This window comes from Crinia signifera, chromosome 4 (assembly GCF_055691185.1).
Source record: "Crinia signifera chromosome 4, ASM5569118v1, whole genome shotgun sequence".
In the NCBI taxonomy this organism is placed as follows: Eukaryota; Metazoa; Chordata; class Amphibia; order Anura; family Myobatrachidae; genus Crinia; species Crinia signifera.
In genome coordinates, this window is record NC_139220.1 from 110,499,512 (window position 1) to 110,515,055 (window position 15,544).

General features: G+C 41.4%; 1 protein-coding gene across 1 annotated transcript in view; it reads right to left on the minus strand.

Moving 5' to 3' along the window:
* The window catches only part of LOC146072389 (sodium-coupled monocarboxylate transporter 1-like), a 42,159-nt gene that overhangs the window by 16,453 nt on the left and 10,162 nt on the right, over window positions 1-15,544 (minus strand). Inside the window, exons 4-11 of the mRNA XM_083179646.1 lie at window positions 13,280-13,347; window positions 9,012-9,166; window positions 7,821-7,961; window positions 4,699-4,828; window positions 2,595-2,683; window positions 2,208-2,320; window positions 1,228-1,295; window positions 387-473 (exon numbers count right to left, since the gene is read on the minus strand). Coding sequence (XP_083035772.1) covers window positions 387-473; window positions 1,228-1,295; window positions 2,208-2,320; window positions 2,595-2,683; window positions 4,699-4,828; window positions 7,821-7,961; window positions 9,012-9,166; window positions 13,280-13,347 — 851 coding nt within the window. The remainder of the gene's footprint in view (window positions 1-386; window positions 474-1,227; window positions 1,296-2,207; window positions 2,321-2,594; window positions 2,684-4,698; window positions 4,829-7,820; window positions 7,962-9,011; window positions 9,167-13,279; window positions 13,348-15,544) is intronic.

A 15,544-nucleotide genomic window follows, 5' to 3' on the forward strand; every position in this document is an offset into this window, starting at 1 on the left:
TCCCAGCTCCGAGGGGCGGCTTTTCGTGGAATATGCTTCACGTGCATGAGGCACTCAAAGCATAATACCCGATATATGCCGGCATTGGGGGAGGAGCTGGCCGCATCGGCAAAGCTATTATCAACGGTAAATTACCACTGCTAACACTATACCCCATAGGGTAAAGGTAACATTTCAGAATAGAGTGAAGAGACCAACATGTATCTGAGCAGGTGAGGGCTCAGGAGGTTTACAGTATAAAAATGCATTTTTGTCCATCAGTGAATATACCATTCCCAACATTGACAAAATCATAATGTTGTTAATGCCATGGTAATAGTGGCGGCTGTAGGAGGTCTGTATTTGTTAGTAGACTTAATTAGTGGAACATGTAAATTTGTACTCACTAGTGAATTTGCAAAGGGAAAGAGGATTCCTAGAGAAAAAAGCCCCAGCAATGGGCCTCCGACCATACCAAAAATTGAGAGAGCTGCCTGTAAAAAACATAGAACAGTAGTCAGTAGTAAAGGAAATGCTTGGAATTGCTGTATCACTTTATAACTGGGTATAGGGATGAAACTCAAACATAATACTGCCTGCAAGTATTAAGTGCTAATAAATGGATATGGGAATGCAGGGGCACTTTAAGGGAGGAGGACCTGTTGCAGCCTCCTCGGTTTGGGCCTGCTCCTATTGCAGTGCAATTAAATCTGAGCATTAGAGGGCTCAAACTCTATTGTGCATGCGCAGATCTCCAAAAATGGTACTGCAGCCATTTTTTCAGTGATTCTGGCGCTGCTGCTGCTTTCATTGCCAAATCCAGAGGGGTAAGTATTAAAAAAATGGGTGCAGTGTGCATGGTGTAGTCCCCCCTGGGACTCAGGGGCTCTTGCGCACATTGCAACCATTATAAATAAGCCACTGTGGGAAAGGACACAAATAGATGTGGTAATGGGATCATGGTTCCAATAAGCCTGTACCCACTAGTATTTGTTGTCAGGAGTATTTGCAGTGCAGCTAGGTTTTCACCTATACTGCCTTGGGCTCAGTATGTCCCTACACTTCCTTATCTGCAATTCTTATACAGCAAGTCCACTGTAATTGCATTTAACATACGCTGTCACTACAGCTGGCCTGTGACGAAACACGTAGGGGTGTGGCCTAGCATGTGACAGGGATGATAGCCGGTTCACTCCGACAGTGCTGTGCACTAGACACACACACACATACACTAGTGATAACCATTACCTGTAATAAGCCACCCATCATGGACGCCAAGCCAGCCATGGCGATACACACGGCACCGTACAGAAGACCTGAGAGAAGTCACAAATAATTTAGAAGTTAGTTAATGCAGGTATACAGTAACTCAAGAAAGACTCATATTACATAGTGCTGTTATAGTAGGACAGCAAGAACAGTATTATATATTAGTGGTATTTTGCCCAGAATAATGAAATAGTAGAGGGATTTTTAACATGTGCAGAGAGTTAGATTTGGGTGGGGTGTGTTCAACCTGAAGTCTAAATTGCTGTGTAAAAATACAGCTGTTCAGTGTTTGTGGCTACATGCAAAAGCAGCCAGTATTTACAATGCACATAAAAATATAACCTACCTAAATTTAAATCTCTCTGCACATGCTTCATGCAGTGCAGCATGGTTTTGCCCAGCTGCTTGATTTTTTACTTCACTTACAAACATAAATTGACCCCATTACGCTGGATTGAATCTCCCTTTAAAGGTGGCCATACCTGTACATCAGAAAGACAGATCTTACAAACATGATTGTGGTTTTTGGACACACAATGTACTTACAATCTGTCATACAATCTATTTTACAATTCAGACCGGTCGTCTCACAATTGATTGTATACCTAAACTGCCTGAAAACTGCCACTCAAATGACGCCAGTTGTATGACCCATCGAATGACAGATTACATGTGCTTAAAAGCACATGCAATCGGCTCCCTATCCTAACTGATCAGGCGTGCAGCACGTCTGATCAGAGAACCAATCCTCCAACCCACAGGACTGCGCATTGCACGATTGTGTGCACACAATCGGCATACAATCCCTTGAGATTGTATGATTGGGTGCAATGTCTTTCAGGTGTATGGGGGCCTAGACCATATTCACATACAACAGCTATTAATACATTATTGATATATTCATGCCTCTATAACTGCACATATTGCAGATAGTACAGTATAGTATGTAAATATCATACTTGTTCCTTTGGAAATCCATGACAGCTTGGTTTCACTGAGCGATTTGAAGTAGGGTTTAATGAGGTCTTCCACAGTAACAGCAGCCAAAGCATTAATACTAGACGACACCGTACTGGAACACATGTTAAATAGTGTCATTAATATTATTTTTACTTAAAATTAAAAATTCTAACTTTATTTTGCTTTATTATTAGTGTTAAATATCCTTACACTATTTGACAGCATTTACATTTGGTGCTTATCACCTAGCATTAGGCAGTTGCCTATATGCAACTAAATTACTTTTTATTTTCTCACCCTTGGTTACTATTTTTTGCTACAAATAAATTAGTGAAGAACCTACATACACTTAAGGAAAGATAGGTGATGAGGAAATGCAATTTTACCTTAAGGTTCCACTGTATGCACATGACACAAACAATCCTGGAAGTCCTGGATAGTCCCGCAAAATGTCAAGGGCCAGGTACGGCATCAGCTAAAAGTAAAGACATTAACATCAGATTTGATGCTATAACAGCAACTGTTTATTCCACCTAACCAAATATAACAAGGATATATTTACTAAGATGGGAGTTCAATTAAAGATGGGATGTTGCCCGTAGCAACCAATTAGATTCTCCATCTTATTTATTTAGCACCTTCTAGAAGAGAATATATGACAATCTGATTTCATCTTCAATAGAACTCCCATCTTAGTTAATGTACCCCTTACTCTTTGCAGTTCTCTGTGTTGGGACACATAATAAACTTGACAAAGGTCCATGGAGGACCAAAACTTTGATTGACTATGCTGCTACAGCCTGAATAAATTAAAAAACTTTTGCTTAAGTCTGGTGCAGTGGCATAGCTACATATGTAGCAGACCCTACAGCGGCTTGGGGGAGCGGCGATAGAGGGGTCTGTGGTGGGTGCCGCTGGCTGAACTGACAGGTGACCGAGGCAGCAGTGAGCGCTGAGCTGGTCCCGCCCTGTACATATCTAATGAGCGGGGACCCAGTGCATATTGAATGAGCGGGTCCCTGCCCCGTGCATATGTAATTAAATATGCACTGCGCTGGGTCCCCGCTCATTAGATCTACACGGAGCGGGACCAGCTCAGTGCACACTGCTGCCTGGGTCACCTGTCAGCTCAGCCAGCGGCACCCATAGTCCATGACCTCACCATTTCTCGGGTGGGCAGGGGCTTTTTTCTTTCTTGGGGGGGATAGGCGCCAGAATTTTTTTGTCAGGGGGAGAAAAATTCCTAGCTACGCCACTGGTCTGGTGAGTCTTCCCTCTGTTCTACATTGTCTAAAAGTTGGGATCCATGAGGTTGAGTATCCCTTATCCAAATTATTCCGAAAACCATAGTCTCCAAAATGTTCTTTTATTTTTTGCTAAAAACCTACTGGGGACATCTGTAAGTGGCACTACTGGGGAAGTAACATGTAACTGGCACTAAATATGTGCAAGGACATGATTGCCTGGCATTCAAATTCAGTGTCTGAGATTGTACACAAACTTTATTTCATATTTTAAAACCTTGTTTCATGCACAAATAAAATATATTCATTTACAGTATATATCTATATACATTTGCACCCCGAAACATTGCATTAAAAGCTCATTTGTTTCACCAAGACAGGGAGTGCCGTGTGATCAGTCTCACCCCGAGTGGGTCCATCTGCACCTCAATACTTAAGCTTATGTACATACACTTTCGTTTAGATTTGATTTTCTATTAGATCTGGCATTAGATCCTCCCATTCAATTTGGCAATAGATCTGTACTTTTGCATTAGATATTGAATTCGATTTACATTCATGGTACTTTGTACACATTCGATTCCTTTGATATTTCCTTGGCTGCACAGTAGATTTTTCTTTTAGATTTTGAGAAAAGGGGAGCACGCATCACGCATTGAATCGAATGCAGATCGAAAGTGTCCTAAAAACCATTCGATATGGATTCGATTTTGCTTCTAGAAGCAAAATCAAATCGAAAATAGCCAAAAATCGATGCAAGTGTACACAGCTTAATATATATATTTCACCAGTGGCGCTGACATTACTGTTGTGTTGGTCCATCATTTTGATGGGCTGGTAACTAGTCTATATCTATATTTTATATAACTAGCTCTCTCTCAACAGACAGAAAGACAGACAGACAGACAGACAGACAGACAGAGAGAGAGAGAGAGAGAGAGAGAGAGAGAGATGATAGATAGATAGATAGATAGATAGATAGATAGATAGATAGATAGATAGATAGATAGATAGATAGATAGATAGATAGATAGAATAAAAGCCCTGCATAGTGTATTACTGGTGTAACTTTTTATCCTTAGCTTCTTTTAAATGTTGATGAGATACTTTACAATGCTGGGTACTACTATTAAATATAGCATTAATACATATACTTATATAGTTAAGCCATCTAACAATTGATAGACCTAAAACAATATATCTCTTTTGTACCATTGTAGCATGATTCTAGATAAATCTTTCTTACCTGGTCTGGAGCTGATACAAAATTGGCAGACCAAGGGTCACAGTCCTTATATATAGAATACATAGCCAATCCACTTAGGACTGCACAGGCTAGAATTGCCCATAGTCCTAAAAGATTCACATACAGAGACCTACACAAACATTAAATGTAATTAATAGAGTAATAATGACTGTTGCTCATGTTCATAAAAAATAAATACACCTCACATTTTTACAAAGTCTCTTTTCATAGTACAAATAAAGGAGGGGAGATGAAACTGTAAAATGCCTGTGACGTTTACCCACACCACAATGAAGCAAAATATCAAAGAACTTCCAAGGACCCCTCTTTAGTGGGAAAACATTTACAGATGGCAGGAGGCCTCCAGGAGGCTTCCAACTTTGGAAGAGCCATCTGGGGTGATTCTGGTTGGTTTGCAAAAGCAAACTCCTTCTTTAATTCTTTAATTTACAAAACCATGTGCATTGCAGGTGGGGCTGATGTAAGGTGCAGAAAGAGTTACATTTGGGGGAGTTATTTTGTTTCAGTGCAGAGTAAATACTGGCTGCTTTATTCTTACACTGCCATAGTGTATAGATAGGGCTGGAGATGTCTGAGAAGAGCACTTGTGAGAAGGGATTATATATCCCTTGTTTTTATATTTGTTTTTATTGCGCAAGGAACTGAACATTAAAGTTTGCACAGGTGGGAAGTGTCCCTGTACAGTAAATGCTATTCCCCACGGGTGTGGTATGGGGCTCTGACAGTGGGGATCCTGACTGCCGGTGCCCCAACAGGGGGGGCGAGCACAAGGAGCTGTGGGCCCGGTGGCTCGCTACGTTCTGTTTTCCCTCTATGGGGGTGGTGGACCCCCACGAGGGAGAATAGCCCCTGTGAGTCGGGACCTCCCTGTTGGAGCATCATTCAGCACCCGTTCCCTACTGATGAGGTTCCAGTGCAAGCATAGGCATATGGAACAAAAATCCTTTATTCTCATAGTTTACAAGTAAATCTAAATTTAGAAGTACTTCAGAAGAGAAACCCGTAACTTTATTTAATTAAAAGAGGCATAAAAAAGGTCAGCGCATGTATAGTTCAGCTATGAAGAATATTTTATCTCTAATAGTTGGCACAGGATGCCTCTGAGTGTGCAGGGGATGTCTGGGTGACATGCAATATACTGTGGGCACTAGTGCAATACCAGGGCACACTGTATGTACTTTGGAAATGTTACTTAGAATGTTCATTTCTAATGGGAGAAAGGTGATCTGATTTAAACTAAATAACATTTTGTATATTATTTTAATTGGTACAATACACAGCATAATTTCCATACTGTTCTTTTCATGTAATGCAATTGCTCTTAAAACCTAACCAATTTAATTAGAGTATTTTATTGTAATTTGAACTCATTTTGTTTAAAGATTAATTGCTGTTATTTTAATCCTGATACCTCATTGATTGCTCCCAATACAACCTATATTTTATTATTTTCCTTTGCTACAGACTCATATAGGGCCTTTGTAATTTACTGTTTCAGGAGTGATGAAAATAGAGTTTCACTGTCTGATTGGAGTCTGTTCTCAGTCTGTTTTTGCACCACATACAGATTACAAATACAGGTTGAATGAACATGCTGAAGTAGGACCTTTGTCTGGAGACCAGACGGATTCAGTATTAAATCCCGGCGGTCGGGATCCCGGCGGTCGGGATCCCGGCTTTCAAAATCCTGACGCCGGAATCCAGACCGCCAAAATCCCGAAAAGGGGGGACGTGGATCGCCCCTCCTTGGGGGGGGGGGGGGGGGGGCTACGCTCGGCACACTAATTTATTCTCCCTCCGGGGGTTGTCGTGGACACCCCCGGAGGGAGAAAGTGTTGGGATTTCGGCGGTCGGGATTCCGGCGTCGGGATTTTGAACGCCGGGATTTACACTGCATTCCGACCAGACAAGAGAAGTTTTAAATTGCACATATGTCAACATTAGCTTCCTTGCTTCTTAACGCTGGGACAATATTGTAGAAGTTTTGTTTTAAATCTATATAATCCATGTTATACATTGAATATAGATGTTATTTCCAACATTGAAAATTGAGGCAACAGTGCCCCCTACTTTTTTTTACCATTTATATTATTTCACAATTTGTACTCTGGAAATATTAAATAGATTATTCAGGCCTGTATAAGATGGATTCTGCAGAAGTGCCAATAAGATCTGAACATAACTCAGCCTCGAAACGCAGAGGGTGGGGCTCCTGCGTTTGCTGATGTGGTTGCTGTATTGGACATCTGCTGAATTAATCAATTCACTATTTAATCAACCTAAGCTTCGTATACAATTAATTAATATTTATATTTTTAAATTATTTGTTGAAGTACTTTATTTGGGAATCAATCCATCTGAGTCTCCTCAAACTTAAACCACCTAAAACATTTACAAAGGCCCTATATTTACAAATCTAGTTTTTGTTCTTATTCGGTTGATGACACTTTTAAGTTCTAAAAAAGATTTCACGGATTCATAAAAATGGTATAATAACAGATGTCAACATGTGATGTCAAAAATTCTGGATTAGCGGTATGCTGGCAATTAGATTGTTACATTTGCTGAATATTTATTATTAGCATATTAGGTAAACGCCTAATATTTTCTATCATTTACAATACTTTTCATAAACTTTTCAGTTCTTAACAATATTTTCCAACAATATAAAAAATGACAGTCTGATGTGTAGTAATACAGAGGTGTGTAGTTCAATGAGTTCTATTTTAATGGCCACATCATTGAGAAATAATATTCATGTATCTTTAACGACAGTAGGTAAGACATTAATGTAAAGGTCACTGAGGTACATATACCATAAACGTAAGACTATTTAATTGCTTATCCTTGGCATATCTTGTATTCTATTGCAAAATCTCCCTTCTCTTATTACAGGTGCAGACTAATAAAATGAATCACAAGTGAGATGTCTCAGGAGCTACATGCTCTCAGTTACAATTGGGTCAACAGTTGTATCATCTGGTCTATTACATATTGTGTAATTTCCGATGTCAAAGAGCTCATTATTCTTACAGCATAATGATGTGACAGTGCTGCCTTATTATTGGGGTACTGATAATAGTACATCATTTCATACTTACATTTTAGCTTGGAATATGGTTTTGCAAGCAATATATCGCTGCACTTGTGACTGATTGACACCATAGATTCCAGTCCAAGTAAAGGTTCCTCCAATGAGAATGGTCCAAAAGGAGTGTCGTTGGAGTGGGTTGGGATTAAAACTAAATAAAAATAATTAAAGTGCAGAAGAGTCAAATAGAGGAAAAAAAGGAATGTGATAATTAGAAATAATAAACCATGTTTCACACGTTATTGCAGTAGCTAATATTATGGAAATTGAATAATTTGTGTCCAACAACAGTAGCGGAACTAGAATGTTTTGGGACCACAGGCTCAAATTCACCAAACTTTGGAGTCTATTTACTAAGCCTACGAGAGAGATGAAGTGAAGAGAGATAAACTACCAGCCTATCAGCTCCTACCTCAACTCCTAACTCTGTAACATGGCAGTTAGGATCTGATTGGCTGTCACTTTATCTCTCTCCAAGGATTAGTACATCTGCCCCATGACAAACAGACCCCTGACGTACACAATTAGAAGTAATATAACTTATAATGCTGTTGGCATTAGATAAGAACAAATAATGAGTCATCTTATGAAGACGTACTGGTGGCCGCTAAAAAGGGATGGGATGGGAAAATTGCTTTATGGGAGGTGGCATCACTAAAGGGTCCAGAAGATGTGAGCTGCCCCCAGAGACTGCCTTGTCTGCAGTGTTGGCTTCCTACACTGTTACAGGAGACGGGTGTTACTGTGCAGCACCTGTCTCCTGTAACTCAGCAGGAGTAGGCACTTTGCTGTCACCAACCCAGGCATGGCCCCCACCCCCCTTGTGATGCCACTACAGATACAGTAAGTCCTGCAACTGCCTTGCAGTATTTGCTCCTGTGATTGTGCATAAAGCTGCGATCTATTGGCAGCCATGACTTCCTGTAGAAGCAAGTATACACACGCACCACGGAATGTCAGGAGCTGGCAGTCCTACCGCGTACGCTACACAGCAAGGCTATAACAGGACACATCTGTATATATGAATTACATTAAAAAACACTCATTCTACACATTTCCACAGTCAATTTGTGCGATTTGGGTAAGTATGTGGACACATCTGTAATATTGTACACATTATGAATTATTTATTACAAGAAACAACTTTAAGAAATAAAAAATACATGACGGCTTTATAGAGTAACCCATAAAACCTACTTACTCCCAAAAATTCAGCCTATCTCCATAGTAAGAGTCATTCAAGATGGGGGCAATGCCACCTTGGACCACCACAGCTCGAATAATCACAGAAGTAAATCCAGCAACCATGATGCCAACCTGGAATACATCTGTCCACACCACCGCTTTAAGACCTCCCTGTAATATGTAACACAAAGACCTGGGTGAAAACCTGTACACATAGGAATAAAAACAAAATCCCAATTCTGCAATTTATAGACAAGAAATATTGGAAGCACCCGGGCTTTACTGTCAGGCTTTACAGAGAGTAGGCCTCAATTCAGCAGAGTATGGACATGTTCTGCTGCCCCCTCCATATTTTGCTAGGGAGCCCCCAGCGGTGATGCAGTGTTAATGCCCTCATACACTAGTGCAAGGTATTGACAGCTCCCCAGCAGCTGTACAGCATGCCATCCCATTCACTGCTACGGTATACGACAAATCCTTGTGGCAGCCATGACATTCTACAGATTGATCTGATGACATCCGATTGGACACATTTCACACGTTTTACTGCCCCAACACATTAAAATTGTGTGAAAAGGGCCCAAAACGCACTAGTGTATTCGCGCCTTTATGGCCAAGAATGTAAGTATATATAATTGTTCTGCAGCATCTGACCTGTCTGTGATCCGCAGGAATATACGCACAATCAGCAGTGGCCAGAATTATCCAGATTTGATCTTAAATGTCTTTTCTGCTGGTGGAATATTTACAGCCTCATCACCCGAAAATGTGGACATCTGGAATTTTCCCTCTTTTGCTGTTTTTGATTAAGATACCAGGGCCGTTGTAAGGGTTCACAGCACCCTAGGCAAAACTTCACTTACTGCACCCCCCTCTCCCCCATATTGCCGTCAATACCCACTTTGCAACCCCTACTAATACTTGACAAACTTTCTGGAATAGCAGGGAGCTTCCCAAAAAATTGGGTGGACCTCCCAGACTCTGTTGACTTAGATCTGCGGCGTCCTGCTCCGAGAACAGGGCATGCGAACACCCCCTGTCAAGCACCACGGCCGCACAGTCTCTGAAGGCGCCCGCACAGAAGGCCTGTACATGCACTTAAGCAAATATGCGCAGGCCTTTACTATAGTTGCAAATTCACTCTATCGCAGTGTTTTTGGAGGCTACAAGTAACTTACTTATCCTGTGCAATATATCAGTAAGTTATTGCAGCATTTACCGATAACTGGTGGACTTTTTGGGCTTGCTACATTCGTTTAATATACATATCTCTCCCAATATCCATATTTCCACCATGGCCTCATTGCATTTAGAGCTGCTACCAATGTTCATAACTGGAACGTCTTATTAAAATTCAATATTATAAGTCTACTGCCCTCATGTGGCCAAATGTGAAATGACACTGCTTCACATGCAAAGACAGAAATTAAGAATGGTATGCATTAGATCGACAGTGTCTAGGTCGACAGTTAAAAGGTTGACCACTATTGCTCGACAGGCAGAAGGTCGTGTTACAGCTATGTCGAAATTGACACCAAAAAAAATGGAAACTGACCTTTTGACCTTGTCGACCTAATGCATGTTGACCTCTTTTGAGGTGTCAACCTTTGGACTGTCGACCTAGACACTGTTGACCAAATGATCCATACCCATTAAGAAAAAGTGAGCAGATGTACTAACCATTGAAGATTGATAAAGTGTAACGAGATAAAGTACCAGCCAATCAGCACCTAACCTTAACCTAATAAACCCAATGCCACTGCATATGAGAGTGGCAAGCTGCAGTTTTGTTGTGTGGAAACAAAAGCAATGGTATTGGAACTTGCCAAACTCACAGCCCAATCTCGTCCAAGATTTGTAGATTATCGTGTTGCAGAAAACAAAAAATACACATATCAGGCAGTACCAGTACCATTATTGTATCAGACAGTACCAGTACCATTAGTGTATCAGGCAGTACCAGAACCATTAGTGTATCAGGCAGTACCAGTACCATTAGTTTATCAGGCAGTACCAGTACCATTAGTGTATCAGGCAGTACCAGTACCATTAGTGTATCAGGCAGTACCAGTACCATTAGTGTATCAGGCAGTACCAGTATCATTAGTGTATCAGGCAGTACCAGTACCATTAGTGTATCAGGCAGTACTAGTACCATTAGTGTATCAGGCAGTACCAGTATCATTAGTGTATCAGGCAGTACCAGTACCATTAGTGTATCAGGCAGTACCAGTACCATTAGTGTATCAGGCAGTACCAGTACCATTAGTGTATCAGGCAGTACAAGTACCATTAGTTTATCAGGCAGTACCAGTACCATTAGTGTATCAGGCAGTACCAGTACCATTAGTGTATCAGGCAATACCAGTACCATTAGTGTATCAGGCAGTACCAGTACCATTAGTGTATCAGGCAGTACCAGTACCATTAGTGTATCAGGCAGTACCAGTACCATTAGTGTATCAGGCAGTACCAGTACCATTAGTGTATCAGGCAGTACCAGTACCATTAGTGTATCAGGTAGTACCAGTACCATAAGTGTATCAGGCAGTACCAGTATCATTAGTGTATCAGGCAGTACCAGTACCATTAGTGTATCAGGCAGTACCAGTATCATTAGTGTAGCAGGCAGTACCAGTACCATTAGTTTATCAGGCAGTACCAGTACCATTAGTGTATCAGGCAGTACCAGTACCATTAGTGTATCAGGCAGTACCAGTATCATTAGTGTATCAGGCAGTACCAGTACCATTAGTGTATCAGGCAGTACTAGTACCATTAGTGTATCAGGCAGTACCAGTATCATTAGTGTATCAGGCAGTACCAGTACCATTAGTGTATCAGGCAGTACCAGTACCATTAGTGTATCAGGCAGTACCAGTACCATTAGTGTATCAGGCAGTACAAGTACCATTAGTTTATCAGGCAGTACCAGTACCATTAGTGTATCAGGCAGTACCAGTACCATTAGTGTATCAGGCAATACCAGTACCATTAGTGTATCAGGCAGTACCAGTACCATTAGTGTATCAGGCAGTACCAGTACCATTAGTGTATCAGGCAGTACCAGTACCATTAGTGTATCAGGCAGTACCAGTACCATTAGTGTATCAGGCAGTACCAGTACCATTAGTGTATCAGGTAGTACCAGTACCATAAGTGTATCAGGCAGTACCAGTATCATTAGTGTATCAGGCAGTACCAGTACCATTAGTGTATCAGGCAGTACCAGTATCATTAGTGTAGCAGGCAGTACCAGTACCATTAGTGTATCAGGCAGTAACATTAGCATGGCACATAGCGAGCAATTCACAGTAAATTGGACTGACCCCTTTTGCTGCAGATTTTCTTCATGTCAATCAAGCACTTCAATGGCTTTACTTCTGTTGTGACAAACTGTTTGAACTCTAAGGGGTAAATTTACTAAGATGGGATGTTGCACATAGCAACCAATTAGGGTGACCAGCCCCGGGATTAGGCCCCAAAATTGACGGGATTTCAATCCCGGGAGATTCTGGGATTATACTGCGCATGCGCAGTCTAATGCCAGGCAACGTCTGAGCACCAACTTAGATGCTGCCTGGCTTCTTCCGTCACGTGCATATGTTACATCTGCCCCACCTGCAGTGCACATGGTTTTGCCCATTTCCCAAACAAATTTGTACTACGATGAGATCTGAATAAAGGCCTAAGGGCCAGATTCTCTAACCTTTAAAAGTGATAAAATGGAGAGTGATAAACAGCCAGCCAATCAGCTCCTGTCTGACATTTTTCAAACACAGTCTGTGACATGACAGGTAGGAGCTGATTGGCTGGCTGTTTATCACTCTCTGTTTTATCACTTTTGAAGTTTAGAGAATCTGGCCCTAAGTATTTTTAGTTACAGAATGGCATTCCCTGTGTTGGCCAATAACTTAAATGAGCAGCATCCAGAAGCTTCTCACCAGTGACGTTAATGGCAGCTACTACTTCATTTTGGTAAAGGATTGGCTGGCTATAATGTCAGGTGACAAGATGTAGAGAGGCCTGGGGAGCGCCTATGGAGGGTGCATCCAATAGGGAGGCTGCCTCTAGGACAGTGGGTGCATGTGCCAGCTGCTTCCACAGAGATTGTTAGATGGTGGACTGAATTAATTGTCACTAGTTTAAATGAAAACATATCCAGCCAAATAGTGATACACAAACAGATACATACAATAAATACAGGGGACAGAGGATACTGTATGCGTAGGAACAAAAGTGTAAAAATGATCCTGTGTAAAAAATAATTGGGAGATTACTAACCATTGTGCAGTAAAATGTACAGACTATTCCGGTGGCCACAACAGCTCCCCACAGATGAAATCCGGTCACTGAAATAGACACAAAGAGGTAGAAAATTTAAATCAGACAACTATATTCCGTCATGCCAACAGACACTATAACGTAAAAATATTTCTGAGAAACTGTTCTTACAATAAAACACATATCATAGGTGTAGATGAAGAAGGAATAATAGCAACACAAAATCCCAGATGAAACAGTGAAAGTTAATGAACTGTCTATACAACAGTAAGGAGATCTAATAAGACGGAAGGGTAGGAATGCATGTCTTCGTTCGATGTAAAATGCAGCTGGTAAATTAGCTTCAGCTAATTTACTAACAGCCAAAATTTGCTGATTTGCCATAATCCCTGTATATACGGCAAGCTCACCTAAATTCAGGTGTACGAACTAAAAGAGTAGGGGTCCCCCGTATTTTGGAAACCAGCACCAGGCTCAAACAGCCAGCGGTGTCATGTCACAGCCGGGGGACTCTTTTTACATAAGGTCCCCCGGGCAAAGCATGATCATTGTGGCAGTCCAGGACAGAACCAGAGAAAACTTAACAAGTATATTTGTAGGGTTGTGAGAGAGAGGAAGGGCGGTCACTATGTACCTGCAATCTCTGCAAGCACCCTGAGAATGGATGAATGGAAGTCACCAGGGCTTGGAGGAATGGACGGATGAGGTAAATATAGGATTGTAGTTACTAGGTGATAATGAAGCCTTAGAGTTATAAAATACTCTACTTTGCTATTAATCAAGTGATAAATAATAATAAACTGCACTTTCATGTATTAGGAAGTATAAAGTCCAGGTTTAACACTTGGTTGCCATGACAAATATAAATGTTGTGTTAACTCTTGCCTGCACCCTGCTGTGTCACTGTTCCCAGCTGTTCTGCATTACTTGGGAAAAGTGTCTCTCACTCCTTTCCTCCTATCTATAATGGGTGCAGTGTGCACGGTTTGTACGAGAACACATCCCCTTGCATGCCTTCGCTAGCAGGGGAAATCATTCGATAGTCACCAACCATCAAATGATTTCTTCTGCCTTCGCAAATAGAAGTCAGTGAAAAAAGCACAACACCGAAGATGGGGTGGCGGCTAACGTCTTGTGATGTCAACCTCCCGCCCCCAGCAGGCATTGGCCTGCCTGCATACCCATAGGATCTCTGAGCATTCCCATGGTCCAGCGATGTCTACGCCCCTGTCTACCACTGGCCCTCCCTCCCTCCCTGCAACCAACGGCCCAGCAAGTTTTTAACTCACCAACGCTGTTCGTTGCCAGGGTCTGTACATGCACAAAAACTCGCTCATGTGCAGACCCCCAAACATTGGAACGGGGATGAATTCGCACTGATCTGAGCGCTACAGAATTAGGCCCCTAGTCTGCAGCACTTACAGAGAATATTTGGACATTCACATCAATCCCTGACCCATGGAGTTTACAACCTATTTCCTACCACATGAACACACACATATTCATTGTAGGGTTAATTGTGTGGGAGCCAATTAACCTACCAGGATACCTGCACAAGCTCAGGGAGAATATATGAAATCCTCATACTTAGGGTCATGGTGGGATTTAAACCCATGACCTCAGTTCTGTAAAGCTAACCATTACACTATGCATGCTGTCTGTGAAGATGTTATATTTGCAGTAAATAAAGCCCAAACAACTTGTATTGCTACTAATTATAACGTAATTTCCTGATACTCTTTATCTACAAAATTGCAAAATACTTGTTTATATGGAAACTAACATCTTGCACAAAAAAAAATGATAACAGATCATTGATTTAAACTATGAACCAAGGAGATGCAGAACTCAAGTGATCTATAAATCAAAGATTTACAAATATATCTAATGATTAATCCAGTTCCGGGCTGCATTAACAAATTAATTTTCAGAGCAACATTTCTAGTATGTTTCTTAAATTTAAATCTTATGCTGCCCATATGGTGCTTTGACTTCTCGGAGCAGTGTATTTTCATCCGATACAACTGAGCCACTCGGGGCCTTCCCTGGTGGTAGGATCCCATGCAAAACATCGCATGTGGTTCTTCTGCATGTGTTGTATCCCATGCGATCCCCTTTCCCCGATACAGGGAGGAGGTCCAAGTCGAAGATCATGCCTGCAGCACCTATGATCTTCATCTCCGATCTGATACTCACTGGACCGCACTTCGGACGGATGTCAACCCAGGTCCGATTTGGACACTTTTCACCCGATCCGTTGGCCGG